Genomic DNA, 15,181 nt, shown 5'->3' with positions numbered 1-15,181 from the left:
GATCAGTGGAGTGCCATAAAAAGAGTTCTGTCCTGGGCCCAGTACTTTCCAACATCATTATAAATGACTCAGATGAAGGTTTAAAGGGCGTGCTTATCAAGTTTGCAAATGACATCAAATTGGAGCGGGGAGCGAATACTTCAGATGACAAAATCAGAATTCAAAACGACCGTAACGGATTGCAGAGCTGAGCCAATCTGAGGCATTGCAACATCCAACTCCCATATCTTGGGAGTGGGATCACATTCCTGACTCCTTGTTTGAAGGAACGTAGCTTCAAGGAGTTTTCCAGAGCTGGGGAATACTGTTTCCATTTATATCCCGGCCCCTCCTCTGGGATCATGTGCCCGAATCTAGGCATCGCAAAGGGTGTGGCTGTGAACCAAGAAGCTGCAGGAGCAAAAGAACATTTTAGTACATTGTGGACTCAGAGGCATCATGGAAGGAGAATTTACGGGGAAAGAGGTTTATGAGCAAACATTTTGTCCAAAAGAGTATTTAAACATGTATCTATCTTTCGGGTCTGGTGACGGAACTGTATTCGCTATCGTTTTGGATAAGCTTCACAAGGCATTCGCAAAGGGTGAGTTTTGCAAGACTGTCTCCTTGTTTGCAGCAGAACAGTTTTCATACAAATGCATCTAATGCTGTCCCATTAAGGGAGGGGTGAAATAGGGACAGGAGCCCAAGGGATGGAAATGTGGGGCCGGCCTGGATTTCCCAAAGTGGGCTTCAAAGGGGCAGAGTTATCTGCTCAATTGGAAGGATCTAAAATCATAGAATCATAGAATCATAGAATCGTAGAGTTGGAAGAGACCTCATGGGTCATCCAGTCCAACCCCATTCTGCCAAGAAGCAGGAAATTGCATTCAAAGCTAGTATTAGATTGCGGCTTCTGCAAAGTTGTCGTGGACAATGGTACCCCGTTTTAGATTGTATTGAAATACCTTTAATGTGCGGTCCTTTGTGAAGAGAAAAAGTGGGGTGTAAATAAACATAAACATCAATTGGCAGCAACAACAGCAATGGTCTGAGTAAAACACAGGAGGGTTGGTGTTTCTAAGTTGTTTCTAATGTGGGCCGGGCTGTGGCGCAGGCTGATTAGCAGCCAGCTGCAATAAATCACTCTGACCAAGAGGTCATGAGTTCAAGGCCAGCCTGTCTCGGGGTGAGCACCCGACAATTAAAAATAAAATATAGCCCCTGCTTGTTGCTGACCTAGCAATCCGAAAGATAGTTGCATCTATCACGTAGGAAATTTAGGTACCACTTATATGTGGGGAGGCTAATTTACAACATCATAAAAATCATCCAGCCGTCGTTGGAATGAGAAAGTTGCCGTTGCAGTGGATGATGAAGCTGCTTCTCCCCCTGTGACCGGAATCAAGCATACCCTCAGGAAGTTGGAGAAGTTTTAAATTGCCTCTGCGTCTGTCTCTGTCTCTGTTCTATGTTATATGGCATTGAATGTTTGCCTTATATGTGTACAATGTCATCTGCCCTGAGTCTCCTTCGGGGTGAGAAGGGCGGAATATAAATACTGTAAATAAATAAAGAATAAATAAATGCGTAGTGACCCTAAGTGACCCCTATCCTGGGGTTTTCTGGGGCTGAGAATCTGTAACTCACCCAAGGTCACTCACCCGGCAATTGAATCCTGGTTTAACAGTATTAAACTAAGATGCAAACTATTAAATGTCACTGTGAAAATGAACTGGGTGGGGGTAATTATAGTGATTCCACAGCTGAAAGTAGAAGATTAGCGTCCCCCAAATAGAGCCCACCTTCCCAATGGAATGGACAGGCAGTCCTGTCATCCCCCATCAGCATGGGAAATGGGCAAGAATGTGGATGTAAAAGAAGGTGTTAAGGATTAAGACAAAGGACAATTTCATGGTTTCTTTGAAACACAGATGGCATCCGAGGAGACACCTTGATCGATATTGGCAGCGGTCCCACCATCCACCAGCTCCTCTCCGCCTGTGAGTCCTTCAAAGAGATCATCGTCAGTGATTTCCTTGAGCAGAACCGAGAGGTGATGAAGAAGTGGCTGAAAAAAGATCCGGAAACCTTCGACTGGGCCCCCGTGTTGAAATATGTTTGCCAGTTGGAGGGGGACAGGTATGGAGAGGTGGAGATGATATCTGGTGCCTGTTGTGTATCATTTTAGCTGAGAGTTTGTGGCCCTTGAAAGTTTCTACGAGGGCTATCCAGAAAGTACATTATGTTTTGGAATTAAAAATGAACGAAGTATAGGAGAAAACATTTACCATATGCAGTTGAAAGCCAGTTTCAAATACCACTTCTCAACATAGTCCCCATTGAAATCTAGAATCATAGAATCATAGAATCATAGAATCATAGAATAGTAGAGTTGGAAGAGACCTCATGGGTCATCCAGTCAAACCCCCTGCCAAGAAGCAGGAAATCACATTCAATAGGCTGTTATCATACCGATAAAAGAGTTTGGAAAGTCCTTCCCCACCAAACTTCGCTGCTTGGCTTGCGTCCTCAACCAGGCAGACGTTCCTTCTCGCAGCTGCGCATGTGCATGCGCTCAACTTTCCCCCACGCTCGTCTTGGATCGCTCTTCTGTTTTGCAAATGCTTGTAAGGAAGGTTATGGCAACCGTCTTTTGGGACAGGAAAGATGTGCTTCTTGCAAAACCTTACAAGAGTGATCCAGGACTGATGAGTGCATGCACATGCGCAGCTGCGGGAAGGGATGCCCGCCTGGTTGAGGATGCAAGCCAAGCGGCAAAGTTTGGTGGGGAAGAACTTTCCAAACTCTTTTATCGCTATGAGAAGTGCCTAGATTTCAATGGGGACTATGTTGAGAAGTTGTATTTGGGTCTTGCTTTCAACTGAATATGGTAAATGCTTTCTCCTATACTTCGTTCATTTTTAATTCCAAAACGTAATGTACTTTCTGGATAGCCCTCATATCTTAACCAACACCCAAACTTCCCAAAAGTCTGCCATGGTCTTCTTCAGAGACTGATATAGTAAGACTGGTCCAAGGTCCACCAATAGGCTTCCATGACCAAGTTGAACCCTTCTCTCCAAGAGACTGAGAATAACATTCAAATCTACACATCTCATTGACTTGAGTTCATTATGCTACCTTCACCCAAACCCTTCAAAAAGCAATGAATTGCTTTAGTTTTAACATACTGATTGCAATTTATGAGAAAGCAGAACAAAATTTGTGCCACTCTTGACTTTTGTTGCCTCTCTCCTCAAAATTATGTCTCAGGTGCAAGGTCATTATGTATACCTCTCTCCTGATATTACAAATAATGCATCTTCTTATGCAATCCAACCTTAGATGATTCCTTCATGATTGGAACAATTTTCCCTTTCCATTCCCTGCAGGGAGAAGTGGATGGAAAAGGAGGAGAAGCTCAGGAAGACCATCAAGCAAGTCCTGAAATGTGACGTGACTTGGGCCAATCCTTTTGACCCGATAGAAGTCCATCCAGCTGACTGTGTCCTCTCCACTTACTGCATAGAGGCAGCTTCTAAAGACCTCCCCACTTACCATTCAGCCATGAAGAACGTGGGCTCCTTGGTCAAACCTGGGGGACATCTCATCTTGGTGGTGGCTCTTGAAGAAACCTACTACATGGTGGGGCCAAACAAGTTCTCCTCCCTTTACCTGGCACCAGAAATGGTTAGAGATGTTCTGAAAGGGGCGGGCTTTGATGTTGTGTCCTCTGAGGTCTTTCTGCATGATGTTCCATTGGCTATCTCAGATATCAAAGCCTCATTGTTCATAGTGGCCCAGAAGCCCAATGAGATCTAATGAGTTAACTGGAAAGGAAAGCAGCTGACCAAATGAAAGCCATAAATGAAGCCCATTCTTCAGTTCTATGTCAGAAGCACATATCAGGTAGAGTAGACCATGCTGTGCCAAGGTGGCTTGGGTCTCCCATGTCTGTGAGTTGGTGAACCAAGCTTAGGTTTTAATCTGGGCTCTAAGGAGACATCCTTGGTGCTGAAGCCATTCCTAGGTAACCCCAGAACTTTGGAGAGCTCCATTAAAACTATCCAATACCTGGAAGGGATTCACTGACCACCGACATGGAAGTCGATAGTAACAATTGCTTTTTGGAGATGACAATTCTTAGAATATTCCAATAGCTATGTTGTCTTGGGGATTCTGGGATTTGTAACAGTTAAAAAAGTCACATTTTCCAAAACCATACCCCCGGTGGCTCAGTGGGTTAACCCCCTGTGCTGGCAGGACTGCTGCCTTGAAGGTTGGGATGCTGACCTGAACATTGACAGTTCGAATCCAACCCGGGGCGAGCGTGGATGAGCTCCCCCAATCAGCTCCAGCTCCATGAGAGAAGCCTCCTGCAAGGATGGCAAAAACATCAAACATCCGAGTGTCCTCTGGGCAACATCCTTGCAGACAGCCAATTCTCTCACACCAGAAGTGACTTGCAGTTTCTCAAGTCACTCCTGACATGAAAAAAAAATTGAGGGGAACAGGAAAGCAGATTTTATAGGATATATATGTGTGTTTGCTTCTATCTATCTTCAAGTATGTATGTATGTATGTATGTATGTATCTATCTATCTATCTCTATCTATCTATCTATCTATCTATATCTTCAAATAGCTCTGGTAAGCATGTAAGGTTAAAGATGCCTTCTTGATCCTTTGGAAAATACATCCATTCTAAAGATTTGGGGTCATCTTTTGTGATCTGTAAAAAGAGTAGATATTTGAATTAAAAATAATTTTGCAAAAAAAGATTCATTGTGGGGAATGAGCTTTGATTGGATGTGACTTAGGAACGGGAAGGATATATGGAAACATTCAAAGAAAGCTTTCAAAAGTGTTTCTTGGGCTGCCGAGACGCCCGATAAGAAGAACCCAGAGCGGAATACAATATTCGCTGCTCAGGACTCATATCACGCAACATTCTCATGGACTTGTTTTGCACTGAAAACAACTCCCACCCCCCTGCAAAGATATGATACTAATATCTGGCCAGAAAGGAAATACTATTTTCCATGCAAAACAATGCTGTGATCGCTAAAAGTCAATGATGCTCAGGATTCATATAATGCAAAATTCTCACGGACTTGTCTTGCACTGAAAATATATTTTTCTCTCTACAAAGGTATGATACTAATATTTACCCAGATAAAAATGCTATATTCATTATAATTGGGAAAAAAAGCTATTATATCTTCCTTTCCAACAATCCTGTGAAGCTAAAAAATATACAAACAAGCATGGGATCTTAGATTGAAAAAGAATAGCAGTCACTATGTACCCTCAGGATTTAACTTTGAGCTTTCTTGCTTGACTTTACGTCCAGGCTGTTTACCTGGCTATGGCTTGATGGACAATGTTAGTGTTCCTGTTTGTGGCTGCGCATTGGACACTGTCCTAGAATGCTAAGGCCATGGCTTTCATTTCTGAGGAATTTTGCAATAAAACCAGATTCCAATGCATTGCAACATCCAGTCCTGCTGCCAAGGGGTTTGGACCACATTCCCGACTCCTTTGTTGAGCGAATGTGGCAACAGAATGGTTGGCAGATATATATTTATCATTACATAACAGCCCCTCCTCTGGGATCATGTGTCTTGAATTGGGCAATTGCAACTGCAGTGAGTATGAACTGAGACACTACAGAAGCCAGAAATAATTTGTGGACATTGCAGGCTCAGCGACTCAATGGAGGCATAGGCTCAAATGACAGGAAAGGAGATTCTACCTGAACTTCCCAACTGTAAGAAAAGCTGTTCAGCAGTGGAACTCTCTGCCTCGGAGTTCAGTGGAGGCTCCTTCCTTAGCGGCTGAATGACCATCTGTTGGGGGCGCTTTGATTGTGCTTTTCCTGCATGCCTTTTCCATCTCTAGGATTCTATGATTCTGTGATTTTCGATCCTTTGGAAAAAATGTATGCATTCTGTAGAATTTTGGGCATCACTTGCGATCCGTATAAGAACAATTTGAATTAAAACAATTTTAGAGAAAAGGCAAGATTCCTTGTGGGAAAGGAGCTCTGGGTGGATGTAAATTAGGAATAAGAGGAATATGTGAAAACATTCAAAGAATGGTTTCAAAAAAAGCCGAATACAATATTCACTGCTCCAGACACATGCAGCACAAAATTTGCCTGTCCTTGCTTTTTTGTGGAAAACCTTTTCTCTGCAAAGACAGGATGCTAATTTTGTGCACAAAAAGTCATGTCTTGGGCAAAAAAGGAAATGCTGTTTTTTCTGTGCAAAACAACCACTTGTGGATTTTGTGCAGAATAAGTCTTGAACTGTGCATAACTTTGAAAAAACTGCAATTTTCCAAAGACTGCCTCGTAGCAGGAATAAAATGCACCAACCAAATACGATATAGAAAAGAATGGCTTCCCTTGTTGAGCCCAAAATGAACATTTGATCAAATACAGGAGGTTCTCAGACCCTTTCTACACTGCAATATAAAATCCAGATTATCTGCTTTGAACTGGATTATATCCAGTGTAGATTCATATAGTCCAGTTCAAAGCAGATAATCTGGATTATTTGATATGATAATCTGGACTAAATAGCAGTGTAGAAGAGACCTCAAATAATCAGAACTCAAGCAACTACCCTCCGCATCAAAGAAATAATATTTGAAATAAAAATCAGGGCATAACCAGTAGACATGTGCATTCGGGGGAAACCTTGTTACGTTTTGTGTCCCAGCTTTCGTTGGGGGCCCTGATCTGTTTTTTGTAAACTTCCTGAAATTGGAAGGGTTGTTTTTGTTTCTTTTGTTTTGGGTCCCGGAAATTGGGCCATTATTTTGGGGAGGGGACTTACTACCCACTGGCTTCCATTCCAGCGTGCCTTCTTCTTACTTGACATCTGTTGTTTCTACTCTTCGATTAAGAGATGCTCAACTGTAGGCACTAGCAAGCACACATTCTTTCTGGACCTGCCTGCCTGTGCCGCCAGACACACGCACTCTCTTTGTGTTGGAAATCTATGAGCTGTTAGGCTCAAAATTAACCCTCTTTATGAGGGAGATTCCCAAAAATTTGGCAGAGTGGCAGAAGCACATTTCCAAACAGCAGAAACTTACGTGAGGTGAGTTCAGGGAAGCCTTTCTTCTTAGGATGGCAAAGGATTGCAAAGTCAGTTTAAAAGTTCAAAAAGGGTATTTATTGAGGTAAAAAGAAATCCATTGTAGATAGAAAAAGGTTTTGGAGCTAACTAGCTGTCTAAGCTAGCATCTAAGGTAGGTAGGCAGGTAAAATAACAAAGATATCTAAATAGCTACATTTTGCCTAGGAGAGTGGCAAAATGTGTCCTTCTTGGTAGGGGATGGGGTGTATGTAAACAGGATAGGACAGAGGGAAAAACAACAAAGCCTATCTGGGCATGCATGGAATTATATATATATATACACACACACACACACACACACACACACACACACACACACACACACACGTTTATATCCCACCCTTCTCACCCCAAAGGGGACTAGGAGTGGCTTACAAATTAAATGTACATACATTATTATATTTTTAGCATAGCATGTTGCATTTGTTCAGAAGCAAACATATCTACTGGAAGTTACAGCTGCCAAGAAAAGAACTCTGACAAGCAGAAGCCTTAAAGAAGAGCTCACAAAAGCAAGATGCCCTTCTCCTCTTAAGTGTACAGTTATTTTGTCCATTATCAGCAACTCTGTAATATATTGTTCCAGTTCTTCTAAGGGAGGCACCTCTGAGGTTTTCCAATATCTAGTGTATACTATCTGAGCTGCCACTGTCACGTAAAACAAAATTCTTCCATATTTCCTTTCCAATTCTTCTTTGGGCATGTTCAAAAGTTACATTTGTGGTGTCATTTTAAAATTTGTATTTAATATCTTTTCTAAGAGGCCTGCCATTGATTGATTACATGTCTCATGGTCATTTGGCCAAACAAGAGTTTCTTACTTCATAGGGTTGTTGGAAGGTGGGGAAAGGATACATTCCCAGGTTGCCTTTTTTGGTTTCTTTTGTCAAATCTGTCCAGCTCCCTCTCTCTATATTATACAACAGCTCTTCGTCTGGGGTCATGTGTCTCAAATTAGGCAATCGTGAAGGGGTGGATATAAATTTGAGGCACTGCAGAAACCAGATATCGTTTGAATACTTCGCAGGCTCGGAGGCACCATGGAGGATAAATTAATCGGAAGAGAAGCTTTAAAGCAGAATTTCGTTGCCAAGGAATACTTAACAACTTATGTGTCTGTTGGGTGTGGTGGCCCTCCAACCTGTGGCACGATATATGCTCCTGCTTTGGAGAAGCTCCACAAGACATTCAGTAGAGGTGAGTCTCTCTTCATATTCCCCAGATTTGTCTCGGTGTGTTATTTGCAGCCCCAAGGCGATCTTAGCTTGGGAATTTCTGGATCTGAGATTATGTCACTCATCCAAGGCCACTCAATGGTTTTCCGTGGATCAACAGGGAATCAAATCCTGGTCCCCAGAGTCCTAGTTCAACCCACAACCTATGGCAATGATGGCCAACCTATGACACGCGTGTCAGCACTGACACGCTTAGCCATTTTTGCTGACACTCTGCAGATTGATTAGATGACTATGTCTTTTGTGGCCAAATTTGGTGTGATTTGGTCCAGTGGTTTTGTTGTTTACTCCACGGGAATTATGCACATTACATTTATATATATATATCATTCTATTATTATTCTATTATTATAGTAGTATATTATCATATTACAGTAGAGTCTCACTTATCCAAGCCTCGCTTATCCAAGCCTCTGGATTATCCAAGCCATTTTTGTAGTCAATGTTTTCAATATATCATGATATTTTGGTGCTAAATTCATAAATACAGTAATTACAACATAACATTACTGCGTATTGAACTACTTTTTCTTTCAAATGTGTTGTATAACAAGATGTTTTGGTGCTTAATTTGTAAAATCATAACCTAATTTGATGTTTAATAGGCTTTTCCTTAATCCCTCCTTATTATCCAAGATATTCACTTATCCAAGCTTCTGCCGACCCGTTTAGCTTGGACAAGTGAGACTCTACTGTATTACCATTATATTATTATTATATTATTCATTATTCATGACTACATTGAAACTAGAATAGAGAGAAATCAGCATGGAAACTGCAAGAGGTACCATAGATTGTTGTACATGGAAATAATGGTAGTAAATATAGCTTTTGATTTATTGAATACAGTTATATATTACAATTATACATTTTTGGTATTTCAACTATACATATTGCGAAATTATGGGTTTTTTCCCCCTAACTGGAGCCCCGGTGGTGATGTGCTAAAGCACTGAGCTGCAGACCGAAAGGTCCCAGGTTCAAACCCCGGGAGCGGAATGAGCGCCCGCTGTTAGCTCCAGCTTCTGCCAACCTAGCAGTTCGAAAACATGCCAATGTGAGTAGATCAATAGGTACCGCTCCGGCGGGAAAGTAACGGCGCTCCATGCAGTCATGCCAGCCACATGACCTTGGAGGTGTCTACGGACAACGCCGGCTCTTCGGCTTCGAAATGGAGATGAGCACCAACCCCAGAGTCAGACATGACTGGACTTTAGCTTTACCTTTCTCAAAGTGACACATCATCCAAGTCATGCAAGTTTTTTGGTGAATTTTGACACACCGAGTGCAAAAGGTTGCCCATCATTGACCTATGGAATCACTTTGGCTCTTAATTCCTTGGAGAGAAGGAAGGAAAGGTGGTGGAAATTCAGTATGTGGAGCTAAAAATTGGCTTAAGACTGGTAGAGATTCAACAGAGGAAGCTAAGAGATAGGTGCTCACCTTCCAATGTTCTGCCGGCCTGTTTATGTTGGATAAGTGAGACTCTATTATTATTATTATTATTATTATTATTATTATTATTATTATTATTATTATATGTAAGTGATGAAAGAAACAAACAAAGACAAGCTCTTTACCTATCTAGCAACAGCAGCTAGAATGGTTTCTGCAAGATCTTGGAAAATGGAAACTATTCCTGAACGGGAACTTTGGATAGAGAAAATAATCAATATTAAAAATATGGATAGACTGACATACTTGCTGAAAAGAAATACCGGCAAACCAATCAAGGAGACGGACTGGACATGACAAGAGACGGGGGATTTAATGGTTTCTTTGAAATATAGGTGACATCCGAGGGGACACCCTGATTGATATTGGAAGTGGGCCCACCATCTACCAACACGTGTCTGCCTGTGAATATTTCCAAGAGATCATCACCAGTGATTTCCTTGAGCAGAACCAGGAGGAGATTAAGAAGTGGCTGAAGAAGGATCCGGAAGCGTACGACTGGTCTCTGATTCTGAAATATGTCTGCGAGTTGGAAGGAAACAGGTAATATGTTCAGACTCTAATGTTCTAATGTTTTGATGTTGATGTTTTATGCTGGTTTGTATGTTTATACTATTTTACTTGTTTTTCATTGGTTTAATTATGCTGTATTTTATTGTATGTTGAAACTGGGCTTGTCCCCATGTGAGCCGCCCCGTGTCCTCTCTGGGGAGATGGGAGCGGGATATAAAAATAAAGTTAATATTATAAGTATGACACAGCAAACAAGATAGATCTGCTGGATTTCATTTCACAAAATCACAAGTTGAACACTTCCCAAGTGTCTAGGACTGTGTGATGTATTTTCGGATGATGCGCGCAGATCCCAGCAGGGTGGCCTTTTGCAGGTGGCAGATCGTAATTTTGTAATAATATTATTATTATTATTATTATTATTATTATTATTATTTTATTGTATGACAGAGCAAACAAGATAGATATGCTGGATTTTGTTTCACAAAATTACAAGTCGAACACTTCCCAAGTGTCTAGGACTGTGTGATGTATTTTGTATTGTTATTATTATTATTATTATTATTTTATTGTATGACACAGCAAACAAGATAGATATGTTGGATTTCGTATCACAAAATCACAAGTCGAACACTTTCCAAGTGTCTAGGACTGTGTGATGTATTTTGTGTTATTATTATTATTATTATTATTATTATTATTATTATTATTATTATTATTATTATTTTATTATGACACAACAAACAAGATAGATATGTTGGATTTCGTATCACAAAATCACAAGTCAAACACTTCCCAAGTGTCTAGGACTGTGTGATGTATTTTCGGATGATGTGCGCAGATCCCAGCAGGGTGGCCTTTTGCAGTTGGCAGATTGTGATTTTGTCAATGCCTATTTTTTCCAAATGCTGGCTGAGATCTTTTGGCATGGCACCCAGTGTGCCCATCACCACCGGGACCACCTGCACTGGTTTCTGCCAGAGTCTTTGAAGTTCACTCTTGAGGTCCTGAGAGCGGCTGAGTTTTTCCTGTTTTTCGTCAATGCCACTTTCACCTGGGATGGCGACATCAATGATCCAACCCTTTTTCTTTTCCACAACTGTGATGTCTGGTGTGTTGTGTTCCAGAACTTTGTCAGTCTGGATTCGGAAGTCCCACAGTATCTTTGCGTGTTCATTTTCCAATACTTTTGCAGGTTTGTGATCCCACTAGTTTCTTACTGCTGGGAGGTGATACTTGAGGCATAAGTTCCAATGGATCATTTGGGCCACATAGTTGTGCCTCTGTTTGTAGTCTGTCTGTGCGATTTTCTTACAGCAGCTGAGGATATGATCAATGGTTTCGTCGGTTTCCTTGCAGAGTCTGCATTTTGGGTCATCAGCTGATTTTTCAATCTAGGCCTGAATTGCCTTTGTCCTGATGTCTTGCTCCTGGGCTGCAAGGATCAGGCCTTCTGTCTCCTTCTTCAGGGTCCCATTCGTGAGCCAGAGCCAGGTCTTCTCCTTATCAGCTTTTCCTTCAATTTTGTCAAGGAACTTTCCATGCAACATTTTGTTGTTGTTGTTGTTGTTGTTGTTGTTGTTGTTGTTGTTGTTGTTATTATTATTATTATTATTATTATTATTATTATTATTATTATTATGTTGAGAAAGAGGGGGCATCTGATGGGGGCTTCTACTATTTTAGCAACAACTGCGAATATCGAGGCAAAGCAACTCTCTTATATGCTCTATTTGCTTTCCTAGATTAGTTTGCTCACCCCTTTACTTTGGATGCTCAAAATCTGCCATATTTGATTTGCATAATAGTCTCACTATTCGGTAACTATGTCCCCTTCTCTTCTTCATTATTTATCTTTTGATGCTCTTTCATACATATTTCAGTTATCCTAATCCAAGCTTATATTCTTCAAAATATTTCCAGTCAGTCTGTCTGATTTGTTTTCCTGTAACTCTCTTTAACAAAAAAAGTTAACCGATCCATGTATCTTTTCTAACCATTGTTCCCTTGATGGGATCTCTTTTTGTTTCCATAATTTGGCATAGACCATTCTCGCTGCCATTGTTAGACAGGTGAATAGAATATCCTGATTTTGATTTAGGTTCATTTCCGGATTCGTCATACCTAATAGATAATATGCTGGTTTCTTTTCAAATTTTATCTTTAGAATCTTCTGGCTTATTTCGTGAACCATTTTCCAATATTTGCTGGCTTGCTCACATGACCACCACATGTGGTAGAAACTGCCTTCATGCTGATGGCATTTCCAACACGTATTTTCTGATTATTTATACATGATACCCAATGTCTTTGGAGTCATGTGCCACCTGTGCACATGTGCCTTCCAGTGCCTGCAGCCAAACGCCTCTAGAGCAAGAAATTCCTGTGCTTGGCTGCAGGCTTTTAAACAGAGGCTGGATGGCCATCTGTCAGGAGTGCTTTGAATGTGATTTCCTGCTTCTTGGCAGGGGGTTGGACTGGATGGCCCATGAGATCTCTTCCATGTCTAGGATTCTATGATTCCATGAATGACTGAAGCGGGCAGGTGGGTATTTGGGCAGGCGAGCAGATGGGCAGGCGAATGGGCTTACTGATAAATCATGGATGCGACTATTATGCGAGGAACGTGTGGAATCCCTTTCTAGTGAAATCAGATCAGCTCCCTCCCTCCTGACCTTTAGAAAGAAACTAAAAACTTGGCTGTGGGATCCAAGCTTTTGGAGGGTAGTCAGTGCAATAGGTGGCTATGAAGCAATTGCAACATGATTGGAATGGCTCCTGGATTTTTTTTTAATCTAAGTAATTTTTATTCGTTTTCAACAAGATTTACAAAAACATAATTGCTTAATTGCAGTTGTGATGGGAAGGGGAAATAAAATAAAAAAGCTGTGGCAAAAAAAGATATACAGTAGAGTCTCACTTATCCAATGTAAACGGGCCGGTCTTTCATAATCATTTCTCAGACAATGTATTTTCAATAAGGGGTCACAGTCTTCTATTTGAATAGTACATATAAAAATATTATAAGTTCCAAATTAATATCCATTTCCTTCTTCCATTCAGTCTATTAGCTTCCTCTATGTACATTTTTAAATTAATTTCACATTGAGATATTGTATCATTGGTTGCCATTAATTAAGAAAGTTCTCTAAAGGTTCTCCTCTTAAGTTTACAGTTATTTTGTCCATTATCAGCAACTAAACATCAAATTATAGGTAAAGGTAAAGGTTTCCCCTGACGTTAAGTCCAGTCATGACCGACTGTGGAGGTTGGTGCTCATCTCCATTTCTAAACTGAAGAGCCGGCGTTGTCCATAGACATCTCCAGGTCATGTGGCCAGCATGACTGCATGGAGCGCCGTTACTTTCCCGCTGGAGCAGTACCTATTGATCTACTCACATTGGCATGTTTTCGAACTGCTAGGTTGGCAGGACCTGGGGCTAACAGCAGGCACTCATTCCGCTCCCGGGATTTGAACCTGGGACCTTTCGGTCCGCAAGTTCAGCAGCTTTAACACACTTCGCCACTGGGGCTCCCAATTGATATAGTACAATATAGTAATTTATTGCCAATATTGTGCTATGCTAATAATATAAAATTGTATGTAAATTTAATTTGTAAGCCACTCTGAGTCCCCTTCGGGGCGAGAAGGGCGGGATATAAATGTATTAAATAAATAAATACATAAATAAATAAATAAGAAGGCAGCCACAGAAGAGTTTGCAGACATGAGTCTGCGGCCCAGTTTGCGGCCCAGTTTTATTGTGTTTTAGCGTATTGTTTACTGCTTGTTGTTTATACTGTTTTAATTGTTTTAATTTGCCTTTTGTTTTGTATATTGTTATATTGTGTGTTGAGGCCTTGGCCTTTGTAAGCCGCATCGAGTCCTTCGGGAGATGCTAGCGGGGTACAAATAAAGTTTAATAATAATAATAATAATAATAATAATAATAATAATGATGATGATGATATAATGGCCCACCCTGTGGGACCATGCACCTGAAATCAGGCAATCGCCAAGGGAATAGATGTGAACAGAGATGCTACATGGGCCAAAGAACATTTGGATATGTTACGAGCTCAATGGCCCATGACATTTTCCTCCTTTGTCCCTCTTAGCATTGCAAATGCCACCTGTAAGACATGTCTTCCAAATCTTTGAGATTCCTCCATGGTTGCTTTGTTCCAATCTCGCCTTTTTGTTCCTCGCAGGGAGAAGTGGATGGAGAAGGAAGAGAAGCTGAGGAGGACCATCAAGCGGGTCCTTCCGTGTGACGCCACCCTGCCCAACCCTTTTGACCCGGTGGTGCTCCCGCCGGCCGATTGCCTCCTCTCCACGTTCGCCCTGGAAGTGGCCTGCAAAGACCATTCCATCTACCGCTCCGTCGTGAAGAATCTGGGCGCTTTGGTCAAACCGGGGGGTCACCTCATTTTTGCTGCGACTCTCGGAGTCAGCTACTGGATGGTCGGCCCCTCCAAGTTCGATTGCATGGCCCTGACCCCAGAGGTTGTTGAAGGTGCCGTGAAAGATGCTGGCTTTGAAATCTTGTCATGTGAGAGCCTCGGGTTTACTTTTCCCCCGGGCATCTGTGATGCATATGACTCACTATTTCTCGTGGCCCGGAAGCCCAAATGAAACCTAGTGGGTTAACGAGAAAGGATAAAAATTCAACATTGAAATATCTGGAAAAAAAATCAAAATAAAATCGCAAAGCTGTTGAGTTATGTTTGTCTTTATTGGTCCTAATTTGCTTTTAATTGCTGTAAGGTAAAGGTAAAGGTTTTCCCCTGACGTTAAGTCCAGCCATGTCTGACTCTGCGGGCTGGTGCTCATCTCCATTTCTAAGCC

General features: G+C 41.4%; 2 protein-coding genes across 2 annotated transcripts; both read left to right on the top strand.

The window, feature by feature from the left end:
- Positions 1–184: 184 nt before the first annotated feature.
- On the top strand, positions 185–6,000 carry LOC100553476 (nicotinamide N-methyltransferase). Its single transcript, XM_003228784.4, has 3 exons — positions 185–583; positions 1,914–2,121; positions 3,375–6,000. The coding sequence occupies exons 1-3, from the start codon at positions 439–441 to the stop codon at positions 3,802–3,804; spliced, it is 783 nt and encodes a 260-aa protein (XP_003228832.1). The 5' UTR covers positions 185–438; the 3' UTR covers positions 3,805–6,000.
- A 2,103-nt stretch (positions 6,001–8,103) lies between these two features.
- Positions 8,104–15,053, top strand: LOC100553677 (indolethylamine N-methyltransferase). The gene is made up of 3 exons (XM_003228785.3): positions 8,104–8,326; positions 10,155–10,362; positions 14,545–15,053. Exons 1-3 carry the CDS (start codon positions 8,170–8,172, stop codon positions 14,966–14,968), a joined length of 789 nt encoding a protein of 262 aa, XP_003228833.2. The 5' UTR covers positions 8,104–8,169; the 3' UTR covers positions 14,969–15,053.
- The last annotated feature ends 128 nt before the right edge of the window (positions 15,054–15,181 follow it).

Source organism: Anolis carolinensis, unplaced genomic scaffold (assembly GCF_035594765.1).
Source record: "Anolis carolinensis isolate JA03-04 unplaced genomic scaffold, rAnoCar3.1.pri scaffold_8, whole genome shotgun sequence".
NCBI lineage: Eukaryota > Metazoa > Chordata > Lepidosauria > Squamata > Dactyloidae > Anolis > Anolis carolinensis.
Note: the sequence above shows the minus strand (reverse complement) of the source record. Positions and strands in the feature narration are given on the sequence as shown.

Coding starts and splice junctions, on each gene's coding strand:
- LOC100553476 (XM_003228784.4), top strand. CDS start 439: ATGGAAGGAGAATTTACGGGGAAAGAGGTTTATGAGCAAACATTTTGT. Junction 584..1,913: donor TCACAAGGCATTCGCAAAGG/GTGAGTTTTGCA, acceptor TTTGAAACACAG/ATGGCATCCGAGGAGACACC. Junction 2,122..3,374: donor TGCCAGTTGGAGGGGGACAG/GTATGGAGAGGT, acceptor CATTCCCTGCAG/GGAGAAGTGGATGGAAAAGG.
- LOC100553677 (XM_003228785.3), top strand. CDS start 8,170: ATGGAGGATAAATTAATCGGAAGAGAAGCTTTAAAGCAGAATTTCGTT. Junction 8,327..10,154: donor CCACAAGACATTCAGTAGAG/GTGAGTCTCTCT, acceptor TTTGAAATATAG/GTGACATCCGAGGGGACACC. Junction 10,363..14,544: donor TGCGAGTTGGAAGGAAACAG/GTAATATGTTCA, acceptor TGTTCCTCGCAG/GGAGAAGTGGATGGAGAAGG.